The 22,844-nt window shown below is 38.7% G+C and overlaps 1 protein-coding gene across 1 annotated transcript in view; it reads right to left on the reverse strand.

The window, feature by feature from the left end:
- The window catches only part of BNC2 (basonuclin zinc finger protein 2), a gene marked incomplete at its 5' end in the record, with an annotated part of 234,756 nt that overhangs the window by 82,475 nt on the left and 129,437 nt on the right, over window positions 1-22,844 (reverse strand). The window contains 1 exon segment of the mRNA XM_082012945.1: window positions 16,926-17,161. Coding sequence (XP_081869071.1) covers window positions 16,926-17,161 — 236 coding nt within the window.

The following is a 22,844-nucleotide window of genomic DNA, read 5'->3' on the forward strand; positions in this document are numbered from 1 at the left end:
GTATTAAATAGGTGTGTGCACACAACTGCTGCATTGACTGGTCCAAACGAACTCCCAGGTTACACCTCTGGTGAAATCAACGTGGCGGGGTGACAGCTGACTTAAAACAATTTGTAACATACCTCCCTGCCTGGAGCAGACAACATTATACTTCCCAAAGGCACGGCTTGGTGCGCAGTCAGCGACGAGAGGGGACAACTGAGGTGCCTAACAGTGGAACCCATCAGCGCGACTTCCTGCGAGTCAGGAACATGAAATGGGGCAGCTGCTGGGATGACTGAACAGCTGAAGGAGCTTGTGTGAGCTTCAATAGCCGGCCAGCGCTGCGCTCCACTGTGAATGACAAGTGATGGGCCAAATCACTGGGGAGCAACCGATGAGTTATTAATGGTGACAGGTACACTACCTGGGAGACAGGTTGAGAGGGGAAAAAGATTATTTATAAGCGAATAGTTAACAGCTGTACCCACTGCTAAGCATTACATGGATGCCACAAACTGTAGAATTCAAATCTTGGGTTATTCAAGCACGAACAACTGCCTGTCACCAAACTGCAACGCATCGGTACAAATTAAGGTGGGAGAGATGAGACGAGGCTGGAACGATGCCTTGCTCAAGAAGGCAATGTCATCACACAGTGCAGATAAGAGCTAGAGAAGGGCTGAGATAACCATGAGGTGAATTATGGTTCTTAATAATAATGATGAATTTGCAAGAACAGCTTTTTAATTTTTCCTGAGGGCTTTTGCTAGAGAACAGATGCTGAATGTGTCCTGTACTGACAAGAATAAATGGGGGGAAAAATATAATAAGCAAAGGAAATGTTTTCAAAGAAGTTTTCTTTTGATATGAGAATAATACATTTCTATTGTGGAGATAATTTCTTCTATCTCCAGCCCCCTCCCAAAATTGAAAGCTATATTGTTAAGCTTATAATATAATGTTCTTACAATACCTACAATAATACGGTTACCCAGTTTTTCCCAAAGGAATGAAGCATTGTACTACTGAGTACAATAAAAGTGGCCTGGACAAAAATCATTCACATCTATTCGTCTTGTACAATCCTGCACTAAGAGAAGCAGAAAAAAACCACCCCAAAACCCCAAAAACCACATCAGGATTTTGGAAATGTTTTCATAATTTGAACATCATCCTGAAAGAAACTGTTTCTGAGCCCTTTCCTATCCAATTGCGAAGATACAGCTCTGCAGTAACTGCTTACATGGAAGAGAAAAAACTAAGAAAGAATTTGATGGCTTTTTTTGTGGTCTCTTAACGAAGTAGAGTAGTTAAATACCAGCAAGACCAGCCAGATGCCAAGACAATAAGCAGGTGCTCCACTGAATTCCAGGCTTTATGGAAATAAAGCACAGGCTGGGAATCCCTGTCCTAGATGTCTAACCAGAAAGAGATATTTTTGATCTCCAACAAAATGTGTCAAATGGCTAATCTTAAAAACAAAAAAGGATGAGGAGGAAAGGTAACAAACTAAATGCTTAAGCTCCAAATTCAGTTTTTCTTGAAATGCAGTCTCAAACACATTGCAAAATGGTAGGAAAAAAAGAGAGTTAGTCAGCAACAGCTGGGTTTCTCCAAGGTGGAGGGAGGAAACTGTTTATATCTAAGTGGTTATATAGATATTATATATCTATATAGTGGTTACTGCCACTTCTCATTTCTTTGCCATAGGTGCACTGTGTTCTTGCATGCTCTGGAGGAGATATGTAAGCCAGAAAAGGTTCACACTTCGAAAAGCTTCTGAGGCTTTAAAATTAAGGACATAAACTGACTCAGCACCGTAACTGCTTGCAGGATTTAGTCCAAATCTTTCAGTTCAGGCATTCCAAAGTGAGCATCACTAAAAGGCAAACAACCGTGTCTGTGTGTGTGCACATGCATGTGTGGATATGTTGGGGGGGATGTGATATTAGCCAAGCTTACTCATAATTTGCTTTCTGCTCTTCATAAGATTGAATTATTTTTCTTCATCTGTTTCATTCCAGTTCTCACGGACAACTGGTATGATTCCTCATTGTCTGAACTTCTCACACTGTGAACCAATATTTAAATATATAGCCAAAGCTCAGTGAGACTGCTACATTTTCTCTTAACAACTGGATGTTAAAGTATTTTTGTTAAATACTGTGCATTGTGGAAACTACTTGTCACACAACCTAACTTTTGGGCATAAAATAATCACAGCAGTCACAACATTTTTAAAGCTACAGTGAGAGATTCAGGAGCTGAATATAGGTGGGATTTGGCATTAGTAGCCTTCTGAAAATTCTGTATCTGCACTGATATCCCCAGATATTATTGATTAAATCCTTGTTTCCCTTCCCTCCTTTTTTAAAATTTATTTTTGCTTAAACAGACACGTTAGAGGAGTTGGACTGAAGGCAGAGAAAACATAAGCCGAATTTCACAAAGAGTGAAATTTGAAAAGTTAATTCACTATGCTTAACTGTCAAAAAGCACAGAATTTAAAGTGAACAAGGGGAGCTTACTTCTGATATCTTCATTTCAACTAAACACTGCTTTACTGCACAAGTGGTTCCACTGGTTGTAAAGTAAGGCACTACTAAAATAAATATCGGAGTCTGCCTCTAAATGACAATTTTCTTTCTTGTATCCATAGATGGGAACTGAAATGTCAATCTTTTTACTGTTTCTTCAGGGATAGGTCTATGAATTTGGAAGCACAGATTTTGATACTTAAGTTTGACTAGAGATATCAATGCCTGATGCTGTCATGCTGAAAAGGTAAAACTGTAACTTACTTTAAAAAAATTGTATATGTAAAAAGAATAACTTCAGAGATCTGTCAGCTACCTTTCAGAAAAAAAAGCCCCAAACAAACAAAGGTACAAAAGGTATTATAAAATATATGGTGCAAAATATAAGTGTGTTTACTTTATATCAGTCAATATTATTTACCATGTAAGAGGGTCAGAATTAATACTCCAAGGACTATACACAACATATGGCCAACACTGTATTCTTTACAACTCCATGCATCAAGTGAGTCCATCCACTAAAGCAGGTCTGCTGTTTTCCTCCAAACAAAATGCAGTATTATTTGGGTTTTATGGATTCATTACAAACTCCTGAGTGACACAAAGGACAAACTGCCAATAGCAATAATAGGCCAGGACACTAGGGAGGAAGGGTGGTTTCTAAACATGCCAAAGTTTGTTGGAAACGTAACATTTAAGGACTCTTCCCTGTATTTGATCCCTAGCTGTACTATGCTCTTCACATTACCTCAGTTGCTCATGTATTATCAAGTACTTTAACCACTTTTGCAAACCTGCTCCTCTTTTTCACAGGGGGTATTTGGTAAAGTATGTCAAAAATTTCAAAGGGAACAGAAACTCATCTCTTAATTTGTACGTACTATGTACAATCAGCTCAGCAACCTGGGCAAAGTCTTGGCTCCCTGCGCAGCCAGAGTGAAAAAGCCGTACTTTTGGGTGGTCTGCAGACACCCAGCTAGAACTGAAATGAATTGGGGATGCAACAGCTACCCATACCTGACCCACAGACACTGGGGAGGGGATGGCTGGGTGGGCAAGGACCTTGTGCTCATTGATTATTCCTTCTACCTCCCCCACAAAACTCCTGCTTGGGGCAGGAAAGAAAAAGAGCAGCAACCTGGACCAAAGAAGTTTAGAACTTCCTTTGGTGAAGCCCTAGTGTTCATGGACATGAAGAAACTGATTTGGAGACCTCATGATTAGAATCTGCTTCACTAGTGAGTCTCTATGTGCAAAACATGCCACAAACGATCCATGGATTGTGGCCTCGTTTTGAGAGATGTAATGAACGTCAGTGCAGAGAGAGATGTAGTCTACCCCAGTGAAAACAATTAACAATAAAGAAAGAATCTTTAGAAACCTACAATTTTTAATTGAAACGTACTTTCTCATACAGTTCTCACAACTTGCTATTCATTCCTCTTCAACTAAAGGGCAATGCTTACAGGAGGGGAACTGTTGTGTGACCTCAGCTGACCAAGCTGACATACATACATTCACTGAGGCCCCAATTCAGAAAAAAGTACAAGCATATGCATAACATTAAACATGTGAGAGGATCCCTGTTGCATTCAAAGGCATTAATTGTTTAAAGTTGGGTAGGTGCTTATGCACCTTGCTGAATCAGGACCCACTTTCTGACAGTGAGTGAGCAGTCCTCTGGGTAACAAATTACATTTGGCTCCCTATGGCTTTGTGTATCTAGTGTCCAATAAGCTGAGAACTCCGCTGGTTTGCATTTTTATAACCTCTTTTTCCCCCATCTCTCTCGTATATTTTCTTCGGTGCCTCCAAAGGGATGAGTGTTACTTTTTCTTCACTGTAGGAACTACCAGTGTATGTCTCCACTACTTGGCCACATACACAAAGCATGTAAAGACTCCATATATTTGCAGCACCTTCCTTCCTGTCTCTTAAACTGAGCTGAAAATAGTCCTACAAAGCATTGTCATACAAGTCCTGTTCCTTTGAACAGGTAGATAAAAGGCCAAGGACTTTGGTACAGAGCAGTAGCTGCTGAAATTCCAGTACAGCTATCTTGTGCGAACTGAGGGTAAACACTCTGCCAAAGTGAAAGTCAGTACCTTAGAGAGGGACTTAACCATACTACAATGTAAAGCAGACCGGTGGCAGGTGAAAGCCTTACAGGCACACATCTAATGTCTTGTGAGACTAGTATTGGAAATTCATCCTACGTTACTGAAGCTATTATTCAGGCATGGGAATATGTATACTTTCATTTCAAATTTTCAGTGTGAAGCACTTCTGAAGCACCTCAAACTGGTTTGACATTTAAATTCTCACAAGTGCCTCAAATCCCATAAAACTTTCTATTGCATTGACGTTTTTATCCTGCTCCAAACAAATCTTAATATTCATATAACAAGCAGTTGCATGCTAATGTACTATATTTTATTTGATCTGTTTGATCCTGCAGGATATCATTCACCAAAAACAAACCCAAACAAACAAAAAATTCAGAAAAAAATTATTTTTTACTATTTCTGTGACTTTGGGAAAAATGTAAAGCTCAGGTCACACGTATCACAATGTTTCTATGCCTAAGAAAAATGGTTGTATTGACCCAATGAGAGAGCTAACTCTCTATTCCAGCTGAACAGACACTCTTCCAACCACCAGAATGAACAACCTTCCATTTAGTAACTGTTACAGGTCAGTATTAATACTATAGGCAATAATAGTGCACAGTAACAAAATTAGCAAATTGAAATACATACAGGGCTACAGGGCTGTTCAGTTCATAACACATCAAGTACCAGGCTCCGAGAATATATACAAGCAAGCATTATGAGAAGCTTACTCTTTCAAGATGCATCTTAAGCTTATCATGTAAAATCAACTTGCTAGCTGTATTTGGTTGAGGGAAAACGGGCTCCTCAAGCCACAGCCTCCAAGTGAAGTCTGGAAGTGACCAGGTCAGAGATGGTATGCACATCATAAGTGGCTGCCATCGTATCTCTGGACCACACCACCTCTGCTGGTCAGTTGTCCCAGAACAGCTTCTTACCTTCTATAACACCCAGGTCTTTGCAGCCTCTCAACAAACACAACTGTCTGAGCAATCTGCTATAGATATTATTATTCCTCACCAGTTTTCTCCCAGGAAATACATCTCTGCCTTCAGCTGTGGCAGAAAATGGATGTCATATCCATTACCTCAGAACTCTTTGAGCCTACAAAGGGGAGAGAAGAGCTCTGTTTTGTATCCCATGGTACTGTTTGAAATACACCTATCAAGAGGAAAGCAGCTCACACATGAAAACGATTGAATTAGTACTAGTTAAATTCTTTAAAACTAAATTTATTTTATGGAATTCTTTCTAAAGGAGATGGGTTGGACAAAAGCATTTTTGTGGACTGCAACATTACATACTCAGCCTGTTTTACTGAGTACTCAGCAACACTACTGCCAAATAGCCAATTCTTGCAATTTTATCAAAAATCCCTTGATATTACAAGGTGGTTTTTTTTTTTTACTGTACCTGCTTCCTGGAGTTCTTATGTTGATTTTCTTTTTTATCTAAAGAAGTTCTCATTTTTCACTGTTTTTTACAGTAGGTTTCAAAACAGGAAGAAGCCCCTTCAAAAAGCAAACCTGATTTCTCCAGTATAAAATGGAAAGCAAAAATAAATTATATTAAATCTAATCTTTTAAACCAGTTCTCCAATATTCAGAATCTGAACTTATGACCTTCAGGTGTTTGAATCTAGTAATACTGGTCTGCTTCATATTAATATGTTGACCTTCTATAGTGACTATCCTTTTCTGAAGTCATTCACCAAGCATTTATTCAGCTACATATTGAGCTAGCTGAACAGAGTGAGTTGCCCAGGCATTGTCCTAGCTATTTCCAAATAGTCTGAGAGCTGTTCTGTTTTAATGGAAAGCCCGGTGCAACATCAGGTAAGTTGCAAGCAACTTGATGAGCCGGCTCATTTCCTTTATTCCTATTTGTCAGCACCGTATGTCAACTTGGACACGAGTTAAAGACATCCAATATCCAGACTGCGTGGATAAAAATATAAAGATGTTAACTCTATTACTATATCCACATCACTAGGCAAGCTATACAGATACACACAAAACCCAGCAAGCTGAAATGTACAGGGCCAGCAGTCTTAAAAATCCACCTGTCCTACAAGTGACATCCTTCTCTGCAGGATGACTGTCAGTCAGTAACACAGGTTTCCACACCTTTTCCAGAAAGAATGTGAGACTTCAGGGTGCAATTCTGCCAAGATACATCATGAAGAATCCAGCAAGACTCGATATAAACAGACATACTTTCCCCTACTATAAAAGGTAAAAATGAAACAAATGAAACAAATTCTTCCTCTTCCATTTGCTAAAAAGATTATTAAAAAAGAAAATTTACTGAAACTACTGTTCCAGTGGTAGTGATGTTTCAGGATTTGACTAAAGAACAATCATAATTACACATTCTATTTCATTAGAGGATCTCAAAGCACTTCATAAACATTAATTAACAACATCCAAGTATTAATTGGGATGATTAGAACATTTTGTAAAAGCCGTGGGGGAGGAGAGAAATCAAGTGGAAGCACAAAGGACTCGTGCAGCAAGTTAATATATTAAAGCCAGTAGAATAATACAGATTTCCTGGCTTCAAGTTAAGTATTCAAAATTCTAGGACGTGGTACTAAATGACAACCAAATAATAGAAGCTATTTCAGCACAGGAAAGAAAAGTAAACTTATTAATTAAAATATAAGAGTTCATCATCATTAGATTCAAAATATACTTTGATAAGTAAAAGGGAGTTGTCTGTCTATATTCAATGCTGTGCTCTTACTGCCTAGAAGGCAACAGTAAGTGCTAATGACATTTACCCCTCCTAATAAGAGTTACTCACACTTCACTGTTATTCCTTGTTATTGCTCAGGACAGGCACTAGCACCTCATTGAAAGATCAGTGCTGCAAGGGAAAAAAGTCCCCTTGAGATCCCTTGGACTTCAAGAAAAGCAGTAAATCAACTGATGCTGGACAGATGACAAGTTTGATTCTCTGTGGCCCCTCCTGATTCCGAAGTGTCTGTAGGCCTGAATTTCATAAGTGCCTGAAGCCAGTGCTGACACACAGACAATGAAAACCACCCCTAAACTCAGAGCAAGAGGTATCTAAACTGGGAAAAGTCTTAAACCCATTAATGTGTCATGGTCTGGACTCCATACTCTCTAATGGAACTAATCTCCATTGATGTGTAGCTGAATGGTTAATATCACAACCTTATCCCCTCCAGGACCATAATTTGAATTCAGCCTGAGGTCCTCTGTGAAGAGAGTAGTCTATAAAAAGCAGAAGTTCTAATCTCTGAGCTGTATTTTGTGAGAATAATGAAGTTAATTTCTTGGATTCTTGGCACAACTCGCTCCCCTCCACATGCACATACACATTTTTCTTCGATCAATAGCTTTATGCCCTTTTGTTTTCTTTATTTTATAACAGGTCACTGCATTTATTACAAGAAAATTGAGATGGACACTAGCCCCAAGATAACTGTCCTCAACTCAGTGGTCATATTTCTTTGACACAGTGCTGGATATGTTCTGGTAGAAGCTTCAACATAGCATTCTCAGCAAGAAAAGTGATTTTCTAGGATAGGAGGAAAACCATACTCTTCCTTCCCCTCGTCCACAGAGAATCATTCTCAAAAATGAAGATGTTTGTCACAGACACACACACTCACGATCCATTAAAAATACAAATAAAATTTATAGATTATTTAAGTATGTTCATATATACACACATATATATATGTATTTCAATGAAAAAATTCTGTGATCAAACACATTCTGAAGCAAGAAAGCTGGAAATAGTTTCCTCCTTGGCTCACCTGCCAAGACCCAAGTTCAGGGCTCTGTTTCTCCTGCAATGCTTGATGGCATCACTCACACCTAAAACAGCCTAGGGAGTGAACTATTCCTCCTACCTCCTTCATCCCCCACTCTACTTTAGGTGTTTGTGATTTCATCAACTATCACAAGAGAAACACAGGACCATGAACTCAAGCCTTGGCAGGTGAAGAGATTTTCAGCTCCAATTTAAAAAGCAAGCACACATGGTTCTGGCATATGCCTGACAGACCTTCAGTAACAGCCATTTCCATGCTCTGTATCCCAGTAGCCGTGCCCAGCTGTGTGAAACTACGTCAGTCAGTGGGATCACGGCTTCTCCCGGTCCCAGTACTGTAAACAGTACACATTCCAGGTAGGAGAAACAGCTACACAAAAGTGTCTCTCTTTTTTTTTTTTTTTTCCTTTTGGTCTTCAACAGCCAAAAATGTTTGCCATTAGAAAGGCCATCTTTGCATTTCTAAGCCATATGAACGTTATGGTTATAAAGGCTGACTATTTCATAGTAGTCATTAAGAACTAGCATCATGTATACTGCTGTTGATCACCAGGGGTTATACAGCCCTCTGCTTCATTACCCTTCCAAGATGCAAGACACAGAGCAGCAATAGCACAGCTCTCCAGCTGCACATATTCTGGAAATCCAAATGATCTTTGCAAGTTACTGAGACATCTGTTGTCAAGTAACTTGTCCTGGTGGCATTCAGAAGTGCCGTCAAACTCTTTGGACTTTATTTTTATTCTTTCCCCATTCAAGTGCTAATGGGTGTGATAAATAGCCATGTAGCACTAGTGTGATTGGTGGTGTTACTATTAGAGGTACGGCATCAAAAGCAGCAGGGAGATGTTAGGTAAGTTAGTGCAGATACAGAGAAAATCTGAAAGCACTTCACACTGTAGAACAAGTGGCACTGCTTTGCTCAAACATGCAGCAATGCTCCCCTCTGGCTCAGCAGTTGTGCTCTGTTTCCTATCTCCCTCTTCAGTCCTTAAAGGCTTATCTGAGCTTTTTCCACCCTCTGTTTAGAAACAGGATAGTCACTCCTAGCTTAGTGCAGCTAAGATGAATACAAGAGAGCAAGGGGCACAGAAGAGCAGAATCTCTGTTCCACAGAAGTGCAGGGAAGTCATGCTAAACTGACTCACATGGGAGAAGAGAAACTCTTCCAGATGATGACAGCTGCAAATATTACCATGCAGTGATGCTGTGGGAGGAATGGAAAACTCAGGAGATGGACACATCATCTAACAGATCCTTTTAATCTCTCTGTGCTAAAGAGGCAAAATCAGAGAAGGAAGGGCAGTGAAACTGAGGTGAGGCTGAAGAAGGGAAGATAAGCAAGAAAAAAAAGGCAGGGGGGCAGAAATGGGAGGCAACGACAACAGAATAAGTAAGTTGGAGAAGAAAGGGAGGGAGAAGGGAATAGACAAGCACAGAGAACAAGAAATAGGCAAGGCACATACTAAAGAGTCGCAGATTTAAATCCCATATGTACTGGGAGAGCAGAAGTCTGGATAAATGCTACTCAGCTTTGAGTCTTGGTTGCTCTGAAGACCACCGTTGAAAATTGTCAGAACAAAAGAACACATATGAGTGTTAACAATAATTACAAGGTGGAAAAGAAAACACAAGATACAAGTGTAACTAACAAAGCTGAAAAAAGTAAAAAAAACTGTAAAAAGGTAACTTTCTCTTCATTATCAAGTAATTAAATGTGGGTGCCAGTTATTATGAGATTGCATGTGAAAGACTTTGGCTGTACTTTGGCTTTGTTACAGTCTTTACCAGACAAACTTCTTAACCTTTATCTGCATCAGTTTTACTAAACATAAAAAGGGCATAATACTCAAGAGAGGCATGGAAAGACTAAGTGACTGCTTCTTAAAATGCATGGAAATCCTCCAGTGGTCACAGCTAAACAAGTGCAAAGTATTAATTAAGAGATTGACAAACAGACCAATGAGGAATGAGAAGCAAATCAATTAAATAAATGCACAACCTTCACATACAAAAGCCATTTTTATTGTATTAATGGTGCACAACTGTTGTCAAACTTTCACTGAGTTGCAAGGCTAAACTTCTTTTTTCCCCCCACCCATATTCTAATTTGCCTATTTCTTTTAATTTTCTTTACCATGAATAATATAGCGTACCACCACTTTAAAGGTGTGTTCTGGTTATGAAAGAAGAAAACAGTAAATCAGCTGATGGCACTTGAGAAAAAAACTGACAGAAACTTCACGTGACTCATGATTATAGATAGCAGACTACATTGAACTGAAAGTATGATATCACTACAATGATCTGACACCACTTGTCTAGCTTGGAAAAGCTGGTATCCTCAGAGCTGCTGTTTGTTTGTTTTCTTTCTAATGCTCCTTATGTTTAAGCAACGCAGGCTGTTTGACAAGCTGTTTAATTAAATAGCCCTTGCACTTAGGCTCTTTAGCAAAAGTTCAAACATCTTAAAAGGAGGCAAATGATTACAGACTCTAAAGTCTCTAAAAGAGGTCAGATAGCAACAGAACCCATGCTTTTCTGAAATCCTCCACAGACAAGCCAATGGTGGGCAATATTTAATTTTAAGAACAGTAAAGCAATTTCCATCTGTGCATATGGTTAATATTTCATCTGCTTAGAAAGGACGAGGTGCTAAGGGATTACTTAGAGAAAGAACAGAAAAGAAATTAAGAACAGTATTATTAAAGATGCTCAAATTTCTTTCTTTGGTCTCTCCCCAAATCTCTTGATCTAATCTGGATGTAAGAAGTGTATGCACAAACAATCTAGTTGTGGTAAACTAGGACAGCAAATGAAAACAACTCGTTCCACCAACAGCAACTATGTTTTAGAAAAATTTGAGAAACTGTCAGTCAAATGTAACACCAATACATGAGAGCATGTAATTTGACTATGCATATAACCAATTTTTCTTTTAAAACCTCAGAACTGAACCTGCACTATGTATTTCACAATTTGAATGAGTTCAGTTTAGTTATTGGGATGTTGTCTTTTGAAAAAATATCTAAATTTCTGCCTCTCACCCTCCACCCCATAATGTATACCTTCTGGGAGTTTACTCTTAGCTGACTTCAGTGAGTGAAACAGTTGTTCTTCCTCAACAGTTGTTTTAGCCTTACAGAACCAACACAGCAATGGGAGAATAAACCACAGTCCACCCTGGTCATCATCTGAAGAGTTAACTAAATTCATAAAGTGAGATTCTGCTGATGATCTGTGGGCAAAGAATCACACAAGCCCAAGTCAGCAGTGGCAGAGGATGTCATTAATTTCAGAGTGTTTTTCTTACTTTTAAAATTAGCAGTCTTGACAGTGAAACCACAGAGGCAGGAAAAGCATCATACGCCCACTTCCAGCCTTCCCAAAGCAGAAAATTGTATCTAATAATTTTGAATTTCATCAGTTTTCAGCAATGCCATTGCCATGGAAGAGATCTTCATTTAGGATTAGTGATTCCCCATGCACTGTCCAGTGCATGAACTTCTGTGAGTGAGTCAACTTTTGGGCCAATAAAATACCCATACTTTTCCAGCTGGCTTTAGTTTTGATTTTGTTTGGGGGAACTTTTTTTTTTAATTTCTCAGAGCTGTGAGTGTGGCACCAGACAGTCTGGCAGCCAAGACGTTGCCTATGAGCTACTGACTATAACCTACTTTTCTTCAAGGGAACAAGGGTAGGAATGGGAATCCTAGGTCTAGCCCCTTTTCCTGATTCTGCCAATGTTCCGTTCTGTGCCTCTGCTTCCCTCTTTGTACTGTAAAGATAATATTTATCTTCCTCTTTTACACTAAGAGAATACAACTATTTGATCACAAAACTGTTGAAAAAGTGTTGAGCTGTTACTCAAAACACTGAATCATTATTTGCAAAGAGTCAGTTTATGGCCTTTAAGTCATGGTCACATGTCCTGTCATCTGCAGCTGGACCAGTCTAGAAGATGAATGCCCCAGCTGTTCACTGCTAGTGGCACAATTGCTCTCTAGCCCTTTCCTCTCAGAATAATCAGAATTAACTTGCAGGAGGATTTTTCTAACCTGGCTTGTTTAGAAAGAACCTGGCTAGGGAGTGATTACACATGTAGTTACACTAGCAAATGGGTGGGGTAACGCATTCTCCAGTGGTGGAGCAGAGGAGAACAGCTGGCAAAGCTACCTCTTCACTCAGCTCAGCTGGAATCAAACGCGGCCTGGAGACTTACTCACAGTTGAGCTGTTCTTTACAGCAAAAGTAACTTCACCCAAATCAATAGAGCCACTAATCACACCTCTCCGAGTAGCAGTTGCAGAATCTGACCCAAAACAGCTACTGTTTTTGACAAAGTAAATTCTCGTCATGCAAAGATAGTTGTTGCGTTGGCTGTTCCCAAAGAGAAAACCTACAGGCTCGCTGGCAGCTCCACACCAAATACTTGGTTCCTTGAGATTCGTACCAGGTAAACAAGCCTGAAACTGAAGCGCTCTGGATGCCCATGGAGCAGACACAGTCCAGAAGGTTTCCCTGTGCAGTAAGCTTTTTTTGAGGATCACTTCTAAAGGCGAGGGAACAACTCCTTGTGTAAAACATCAATCCTGTGAGCAATGTGACGAGACCGCTGACCAAACTGCCACTCTCTGACATTTCAGGGATAGGTATCTATTCACCAGAAACCAGGTTTATTGCACAGGGGCCAGAGAAAGCTTGCCAGGTCTTAATGCCTTTCAGCCGTTACTGGCAATGCTGTGACTGTGCCCAAATGTGAAAGGCGGTGTATCACATTACCTCCGCTGGCTTCAGGGTTCCTTTGCTTCCTGTGCTCCATTAATGCATCCACTGAATGAAGCAATAAATACTGCATTTTTTCTCTGCCCACTGCTTTTTAATTTGCTATTTAGAAACATTATTAGTCAAAATGAGGGTATTACAAATAATCCCACCCACCTTGCAGCACTAATACACAACTAGAGAGAGGCCCTGGTTTTTCTCTTGTTTCCTGAGTGGAGCAAACAGTGAGGTTTTTCTCAAAATTACTGAGAAAAAGTATTTTCTTTTTTTCTTTTTTTTTGTGGGAAGAAGGGTTTCATCACGGATCTTGAACAGAAAAGAAAATATCCGGCAATACTAAAATACTTGATTTTGAGTGGATACCTCTACCCTAAGATTTCTCTTTTTTTCCCCTCCAAAAAACTCCATTTAGGAAAGACGTTAAAATATTTCAACACTTCCAGCATGATTCAGGGGAAATTCAGCACAGATTGATGTCTCAGGCCTTCCCAAGGCATGAAAATCCAATTTTATGCCAGTTTTACAAATCTTTTGCACTGTGGTTAACTGGTGAACACTGGAACTCGAATGAGGATAAGTATCCTGGAATCTGTCACAATCATTCCCTTTCCCTATTCTGGTACTTCTCTTAGTCCTTGCAGAAGAGACTTAGGATATAGAATCTGTATGTTCCAAATAAGTTCTGTTTTTCTGAGCAAGTGTTCGCACAGCTACTAACTTTCCCTTTTTTTTTCATTTCATCAAGTTACACGTTTAAAATATTTTTTTTATTAGATTGGAGACAAACAAGCTAGTTTACTGGTTTACGCTTCTCTAACTACAGCATTATATCAAATTTAAACCTTTTCCTAGAGGTACATATTTGTGTATTTGATGTACAAGGAGTATGTATGAATGTATGGTAAATTTATCAGCATTGACTGGACTAGGCTATAACTTAGGTTTGCACAGGCAAGTTAAAAAGAACTACACTTCCAGACTGAGAGTCAAACGCTCCTGAATTGACTGAATGGCAGCCTACCAACAATCCCGTATCTCTGCGATATTCTGGATGATTTCTCTTGGTACTTGATACAGGAGGCTTATGCCATTTTGTCAGAAGCTTTTGTGTGGAGAAGCCGAGTCTGAAACCCTCAAACAATTCTGTGAAGAATTCCAATTCTGTAACGATGAGCTTCATGGAACAACACCTTTTGCTTGAAGCAGATATTACCTGTAGTCCTCATCTGCATGCACGTTTACTGTGCTGGTGTTACTACACATTTCCTTTCACATTTTCCTGCATGCCCCTTTTCTCCTTTTTATCAGAGAGTTGCAATAGAGTTACTTTTTAAACAAGACTTTTTTATTATCGCAGATTTGTCTAATTTTCCTAAGATTTCTCTTCAGATATGTTTTACTAAGCAGTTTCCCTTTCTGTCATATAGTGGGCTTCCTAGCTTTAACAGAAACAAAATGCATTTTTTGCCCAGAGAAGTTGTGAGGTCTCTATCCTTGGAGCTATTCAAAAGCCATCTGAATATGGTCCTGGGCAACCAGCTCTAGGTGGCCCTGCTTAAGCAGGAGGGTTGGACAACATGACCTCCCTTCCAAACCAGACCAGTCTATGATTCTTTGAAATTAGAGAGCTAAACTAACAGGCAGGCTGAGCTACAGCTATCATAGGTCTTCATTCACCCACTAACACAATCCACAGCCGAGCGCTAACCAAGTCAATATGTGGCAAGCCTGTAACAGCTGCCCTTAACTTTCATTGATAATTGTTCTCCTTTAACTGACATAATATTCAATATACTGTTGTTGAATGTAGTAATGGTAAAATTCATGCCTTAAGGGCTACAATGTGATTGAGTTTTAGCCAGATAAACTGAACTCTGACCTAATGGTGTATTATAGGCCTTTACACCACTCAAATGCATAGGTCAAAATCCCACTCTGTATAAATCTTTATGTAATTATATTACAAGCCACTCTTGCATATATAAAGATAATTCCAACAGATAATTAAAACAAAATGAATACGAGCCTGATTCTACAACCTTTAAAACAAGAAAACTACTGATTTCAGTCAGTCGTCTTGGCTGTAAGGGACACTGAATTACATTCTATGCTTGCAATACATTACGCCTAACTATTAATCACATTTGGTAAAAGGGAAATTTCTAATGTTATATCTTAGAAAGGATGCAACTTTTTATGTGTATTCCTTTGCAAATCATATTTCTTCAGCCCTCTTGGTTAGTAGCATTCAGAATCCAGGAATCTAAAATATGATGCAATATGCACATAATGCCATTACGGTACATATGTCTATAGATATCTATCACATCCTTATATAAATTATATATAATGCCTAGTATCTATAGATACATATCCATACATACATATCATACAAACACCTATAGATATCTACTGTATAAATATCATGGATGCATACTTACATGTAAGTTTTAGACTGGTAAGGGAAGAAATGGATTCTATTGTATTTGAAAATGTGTAGCATTTAGCTTTTACAATATAGTTGCCTGAAAGAATCCTAAAACAATTAAAGACCTCCATTTTGTATATATCCTAATAAGAATAACAGGATCTCATTATTAAAGTAATAGCCTTTTTATTACTCTTTCCCCAGGACTGTTCAACAATTCAGAACACTTCTCTGTGAAAATCTGTGTGTACAGCATTTAAGAAAATATTTAAGAACACAAAATATGAAGGTTTCCACAGAAGTATGTAAAGCTAATTTACTTCTTTCACACAAAGGACAGAAAATTGAAGAGGAGTTAAAAAATACAGTCAGAATTCCTCAGAGCAGGACTGTATTCTCCATATAGTGCCAAGCACACTATCATTGCCTAAGAAAGTAAAGAAATAAATCAGAAACTAGAATTTTCAAAGTTTTTCAGGCATGTCCACTTCAAAAACTGTATGACTTCTAGATGATGCAGAACTCCCACAAAGTCAGCAGCAATTAAGAGAACTCAGAAGCATGTAGTAATAGATTCTCAATAAGAAATAGTCTTATAAAATGTAATAATTCACTTTGGAACCAAACAGATGATTAAATTCTTCAGCTAAGCAACCATACATATTCATGATGATACTCATAAAGCAAACTTCTCCACTTTTTTGTTTACTTCTGTTTTGTTTGTTCATCTGATCTCAACCAATCTGCATCTAACACTTTCTTTAAAGCTACCTTTTAAAAAATGGCCTTACAAACAGGATTTTCCTGTTTATAAATTACACTCTAAGGATACTTCCCAACACAACCATGATCACAACCCCCATTTCATCTACCCCTTCTTAGGCATCTTGCTAAGGAAGGAAAGAAAAGATGAAGGAGCTGCTGACTTGGATCTTAGTTTCTTAAGTCAAACAGTAGCCCTTGAAAATTTGCCAGTTGCCTTTGATGATCAAATCAGGCTTGCAGCTAGCTAACCTCAGTATTTGCAGTATTTAAGGTATTTCCTACAATAAGTGTAAGCAAGTACAAATAAATACTACAGTACAAAGGAACCTGCATTTTTTTAGTTAGGAAAAATTGAGTATTTTATTTTGCCAACACCATCATTAGTCTTCAACATCCCACACTAAATTTACTTCATATCCTTATACCTCTTTGGGTGCATGGTCACTACACCTGTACAAAAAAAAAATAATTCAGTTAACTGGGTTTGGAAATATGCTTTGCTTTATTTCCTACCTGAAGGATGTAGCCTCGAACATAGTCTCGAAGTGTCCAGCCTAAGCCATGCAGAATATGCAACACCTCCTCTTGCTTCAGTACACTGAAGAGTCGGTCAAGTAGTATCTTCAGTCTCACAGGCACAGCCTGAGTACCGTAGAGCATCAGGCTGCTGATGTCAAACACAACATTGGACTGCACAATCTCCACTTGCGTTGGGTGGTAGAGGTGCTGAGTACTAAGCTTGTCCAAGGCTGAAAGAAAAGGGGTTAAGTGTAAGAAAAGAGCTAAAGACAAGAACACAATCCCAAAGAATTATTTAAGGACATCAACTTTGACAGATGCACTTATTTTCCAGAAAATTATCACCTGGACGATTCCTAGAATCATAGAATCACAGAATGGTTTGGGTTGGAAGGGACCTTTAGGGTCATCTAGTCCTACCCCCCTGCAATGAGCAGGGGCATCTTCAACTAGATCAGGATGCTCAGGGCCCCGTCCAACCTGACCTTCAATGTCTCCAGGGATGGGGCATCTACGACCTCCCTGGGCAACCTCTGCCAGTGTTTCACCACCTTGTAAAAAATTTCTTCCTTGTATCTTTCAGTTTAAAACCACTACCCCTTGTCCTGTCCCAACAGACCTTGCTAAAAAGTTTGTCCCCATCTTTCTTAGAAGCCCTCTTCAAGTATTGAAAGGCTGCAATAAGGTCTCCCCAGAGCTTTCTCTTCTCCAGGCTGAATAATCCAACTCTCTCAGCCTGTCTTCATAGAAGTGGTGTTCCATTCCTCTGATCATTTTTGTGGCCCTCCTCTGGGCCCGCTCCAACAGGTCCATGTCTTTCTTGTACTGAGGGCTCCAGAGATGGACGCAGTACTCCGCGTGGGGTCTCAGCAGAGAGGAGTAGAGGGGCAGAATCACCTCCCTCGACCTGCTGGCCACGCTTCTTGCTGGCTCATGTCCCGCTTTTCACCCACCCATGCCTCCAAGTCCCTCTCAGCAGGGCTTCTCTCAATCCCTTCATCCTCCAGCCTGTATTGATACCAGGGGTTGCCCTGACCCAGGTGCAGGACCCTGCACTTGGCCTTGCTGAACCTCATGAGGTTCACATGGGCCCACTCCTTGAGCTTGTCCAGGTCCCTCTGGATGGAACCCCGTCCCTCAGGTGTGTCAGCTGCACCACTCAACTTGGTGTCATCCGCAAATTTGCTGAGGGTGCACTCTATCCCACTGTCTACATCATTGATGAAGATATGAAACAGTACCAGCTTCAATACAGACCCCTGAGGGACACCACTCATCACTGAGTGATTCTTCTTCACAGATGCAGTTGGAATCAGGCCTCATTTCCAAAGGTCACAATTAACTTTAATTCCTACAGCAGAAGGGTGCTCAGCTGAGCCACAGAGATGACAATACTCATAAGTATACATAGAGAAAATTTACAATTAAATGATGACCAGGACTGAAACTATGCAGAATTGATTGGGACTGTTAAAGGTTTGAGACTCACCAAAAAGAAAACAGATACAGCCTAAACCCCAGCTTTTTAAACATGTTAAAAATTAGTCCCTTGATTTACCATAAATTCTATCATGAATTCACTGCTACTTGAGCTGGCTTGTTTCTTTTACCCTTCTGTGTGAATTTCACGTTATTCACTGTGATGTGAATAATTTAGGGATGAGACAGGTTTGCAGGATGAAGGTAATTCTTATCCCCTTGTGAAGTTAAACATGATGGAATTGCATATGACATCATGCACTTTACTGCGTATCAATGTTTAAATTTAATTTTCTTTCAGTTTTGTGGACTTTGTTGCAGCACCTAAGCTTCTCACTGCTTTTTTTTAAACAAAACTTTCTGAGCATTTAAAATAATTTTATAGGGACTTCTTCTCCTGTACTTTGGTTTCTTCTTGGCTCATGGTCACTGGAGAGTTCATGTACTCTTGATAAATTGCTTTCTTATATCCAGAGCGCAAAGGCCTTTATCATTTACTTGCTGGCTTCATTCAACACGTTTACTCCAAGGAATACTTTGTCAAAGATTTCTGGTTTCCTCGTACTTCATTGCTTGCAACTGATTTGTCTGATCTTTCCTATTCTAGTGGTTAAGTCAACTTTGAATAAATAGCTTTAAATATTAATTTAACATTCAAAAAAGATAAGGAATTGGCAAGCCTAGGGACTGTAGTCCTATGTCTCTCCACAGGACATTTATACTGCAGAATGTGAAGGGTGGAATTTTTCTTCCAAAAGCTCTTCTTCCAAAGTACTTCAGCTATATAGGCTTCATGATGTGGGACTGCTTTATTTATAAGGTCTAATGAATGGGATTTGATTAAAACTTAAACAGGCCCATTACTTTCCTATAATTTTTTTTGCCCCTTTTATGTATGATATTTTTGTTACATGATTATTTTGTTACTACCGTACCAGATGTGTCATCAAAGTACTCAGCTAGAAAAGCCTATAAAATTGCTTTTGTTACTGTGCAGGCTGTGCTGTATGTGTGCTATGTATATATGTATACCTGTGGGGCAGAGCAACCATTTGGAAGGAGTAAAATGAAGTAAAATATTAATATTTTTAAAAAATACTACTATTACTCACAATATGAATGCTGTAAATAATATAAGCATTAATAGATGTAACACCTTCTAGCAGACTATCAAAATAATTAAGCAGATCTGGATCACCTGGAGAATGAGAATTGTGTCCGAAGAAGTTAACTGGCTTCTCCAAGTTTACATGAATTCAGACCAGATTCAAGAGCTGAATGGATATTTTCTGAAGACTTAATGTTTTAAGCAGTGCTTCATACTGTATGTCCAATATATCTCAATAGTTGTTTTTGTTTCTCTTTACTTAATAGTAAACCCTATGCCTTCAGTGAGAAAAAAGTTCTTCCAGCTAAAGAAGACTTGGCTTGCTGAAGGGTTTAAGGTCATGATTTTACTTTGGCCCAAGTCAGAATGTCTGTAAGATGTCTTTATCTAAACACTATTGGATGGATTATAAAACTAATAGCTAGAATGAGATTACAAAACTCTGTGGACCCACTTCATGTAATGTGATCACTCTGAGGACAACAGCTTTGGAAAGGCCGAGATGGAATAGAAGTGAAAAAGAAATAAAAAAGGTCCTTTTAAATTACTAAGCACAATCTTTGACCAGCAGACAGCAATTTTCACAAGATACCCTGTTCTGTTCCATTTATCTGCAACATTTGTCTTCAAGCAGTATTATCTATAGACATCCACTTCTCAAAACACACACAAGTAAGAGTTAGTCCAGTGTTGGATTAACTTTCCAAGTGACAGTGAAATTATCTCCAATTTTGATTTGTGGCTTTCTTCTCCACATTATGTAATAACCAAGTAAGCAGTGAATTTTATCCTTTTGAAGTACAAGTCAGGATATGCACTGAAATGTGTAATTTATAACACAACAAAGCATGTATTTTTGCATGGGTGTGTAAGAACATTTGCAAACTAAAGACAGACTCATGCTACAGACAAAGAAAGCAAAAAAAAGGAAAAAGTTATACATGAAAAGAAATGAAATGCACCCATATGAGAAATAACAGTACGGTAAACGTCTGAAATTCTTTCGGATCACTATCGAAACACCTTGCACTTGGCAGGAGACTGAAACTTTTCACTATAATTTGTAATTTATAAAATTTACCTTGTTTCTTTAAAAGAGATTGCTAAGGAAATATTTGACATAGAGAAGTTGCTTTCTGTAGTACTTCTAACTGACTTCTCCTCTGGTATCATTAGTGAACTATGCCAATATTCTAGGTAGATTCAAGAGGCCATTTATGTTGTTAGACACATACTTTTTCAAATAAGAGATAAGAGATGGACCAAAGTCTCACTGTTGTTTTTTCTGTAAGGACAAGAATACTAACTATAGCATTCTTACCAAATCTCAGAGTAGATAGTTGTATTCTGCTGTCCTGAACTGCCCTTCTAATTTCACCTAATTCCTCACCTTTTTCTGTTCTAAACTATTGGTTCAGTTTCTATATGCTCATGAATAAATGCTGTGTTTCACAGGTGAATACATTCAACAGTATCTGCAGCAGTGTACGATTTCGTAAGTGCTTAGGAGACTTGAAGATGAAACATGCTATATAAAAGAATGAACTTTCTCATATGTGAAAAATGACATAAACAGATTTGTCCTTATTAAGAAGACATCAGTGACTGAACATCATAAACCACACATTAGAAGTCCCTTCCTCGTGCAGCATGAGGTATTAGACACACTTCTAACACTTTCAGTGGGCTCAAAAGTTCACCCAGAAAAGTCTTAACATGTTTGTGACCTTTTGGTTGTAACCTGTACAGTCTTCTCCAAAAACGTGACTACGATGGGTTCAGCTAGGTGCGCAAACTAAGAAGGCTGCCTTTTAACAGCCCAATTCCATTCTTAGCACTGCCCTGATAGTCTGATATTCTTTACCTCTGTGTCAGTGGAAAGCTGTTCACTGAGACAGGAAGAAGAGATCTCATGAATCTTAAAATCACATACTTGTTGACTAATCAAAATTTTTGTGGAACAGCCTAAAAAGGCCCTTGTGTTTTACTACAACATACAGATGAATAATATTTCTGTGATGAATTCTAAATTTCAAGTACTTGTTTCAGAAATTTTAACTATTACAAAAGGGAGGCAAAAAAGGATTATAAAGAAGCAGAAGACATTACAGAATTTTCCCTTCAACATCCAAAAATTACTAATTGGGTAATTAGTATAAGAATTAGGAACCTTTCAGTATGTTTTTTCTTACCTAAGTCTGAAGTACCAGGTATGTACCATAAAGATTTAGATAACTTAGAACATTTCAGTTGAAAGGGATCTACAACAAGTCCAACTGCCCGACCACTTCAGGGCTGACCAACAGCTAAAGCACATTATTAAGGGCATTCTCCAAATGCCTCAGAAACGCTGAGAGGCTTGGGGCACCGACCACCTCCCTAGGGAGCCTGTTCCAGTGTTGACCACCCTCTCGGTAAAGAAATGCTTCCTAATGTCAAGCCTGAATCTCCCCTTGTTGGCTTATCCACTCTTTACCTTCTTGAATAGTAAACAAAATCCGTCAGATTTTACACAGACTGTGCTCAGTATAATCTGAATTGTAAAGAGAATTTTGAAATTGATACAATGTCAACCTTCACATTACAGCCTGCAATATTCTTACTATGCAAAAATTCCAGCAAAAAACTTTGGACCTGTTTGTAACAAATCAATGAACAAAGTTTTATGTTCCATTTGTGGTTGTTGGATTTTTTTTAAATGTAGTGAAAAACGGAAGGGAAATCTACTTCACCATTATATTTTACTGGAGTTTTGGGACCCTGTGTAATTCAAAGGAAATTAAGCACAAAAGATACATTAAAAAAAGGCTCAAACACTTGTTCAATTTACCAAAAGACAGAAAATAAAGACAAAATCTTTCATTTCATCTAAACTGTTGCCACTGCAAAAGCTCGGCTTTGCAAATTTACTCATTGACCTTAGACCCCTTCCTTCCTAATGTGCAGTGCACAACGTTAACCAAATTAAAAGCCATGCTTCTGTGTGGATTCCATTTTTATTAAGCAAAAGAAATACAAGTATGCAGTGATGAATTTTTGAGGTCTCATATTGGTTTTTGAATAGCTACAATAAAAGCATGACATTTTGCCTTTCCTGAATATAAAAGAATTTCAAATATCCTTGTTTTAATGCAACTGGAGTTGTAAACACACATAGCTCTTGCTAATTTCCTGATCCTAGATAAATATTTAGCTCTCCTAGAGAGGGATGAAATGGGCTGATGAAACCCTTTCTCTCAGCTGATTTGCCTGGCTCTGTATCTATCTCAGAACACCACAGAGAAGAGTCAGTAGGTTGCAATATACAGATCATTATGGATCTCATT

Source organism: Phaethon aethereus, assembly GCF_964289735.1.
Source record: "Phaethon aethereus genome assembly, chromosome: Z".
Lineage (NCBI taxonomy): Eukaryota > Metazoa > Chordata > Aves > Phaethontiformes > Phaethontidae > Phaethon > Phaethon aethereus.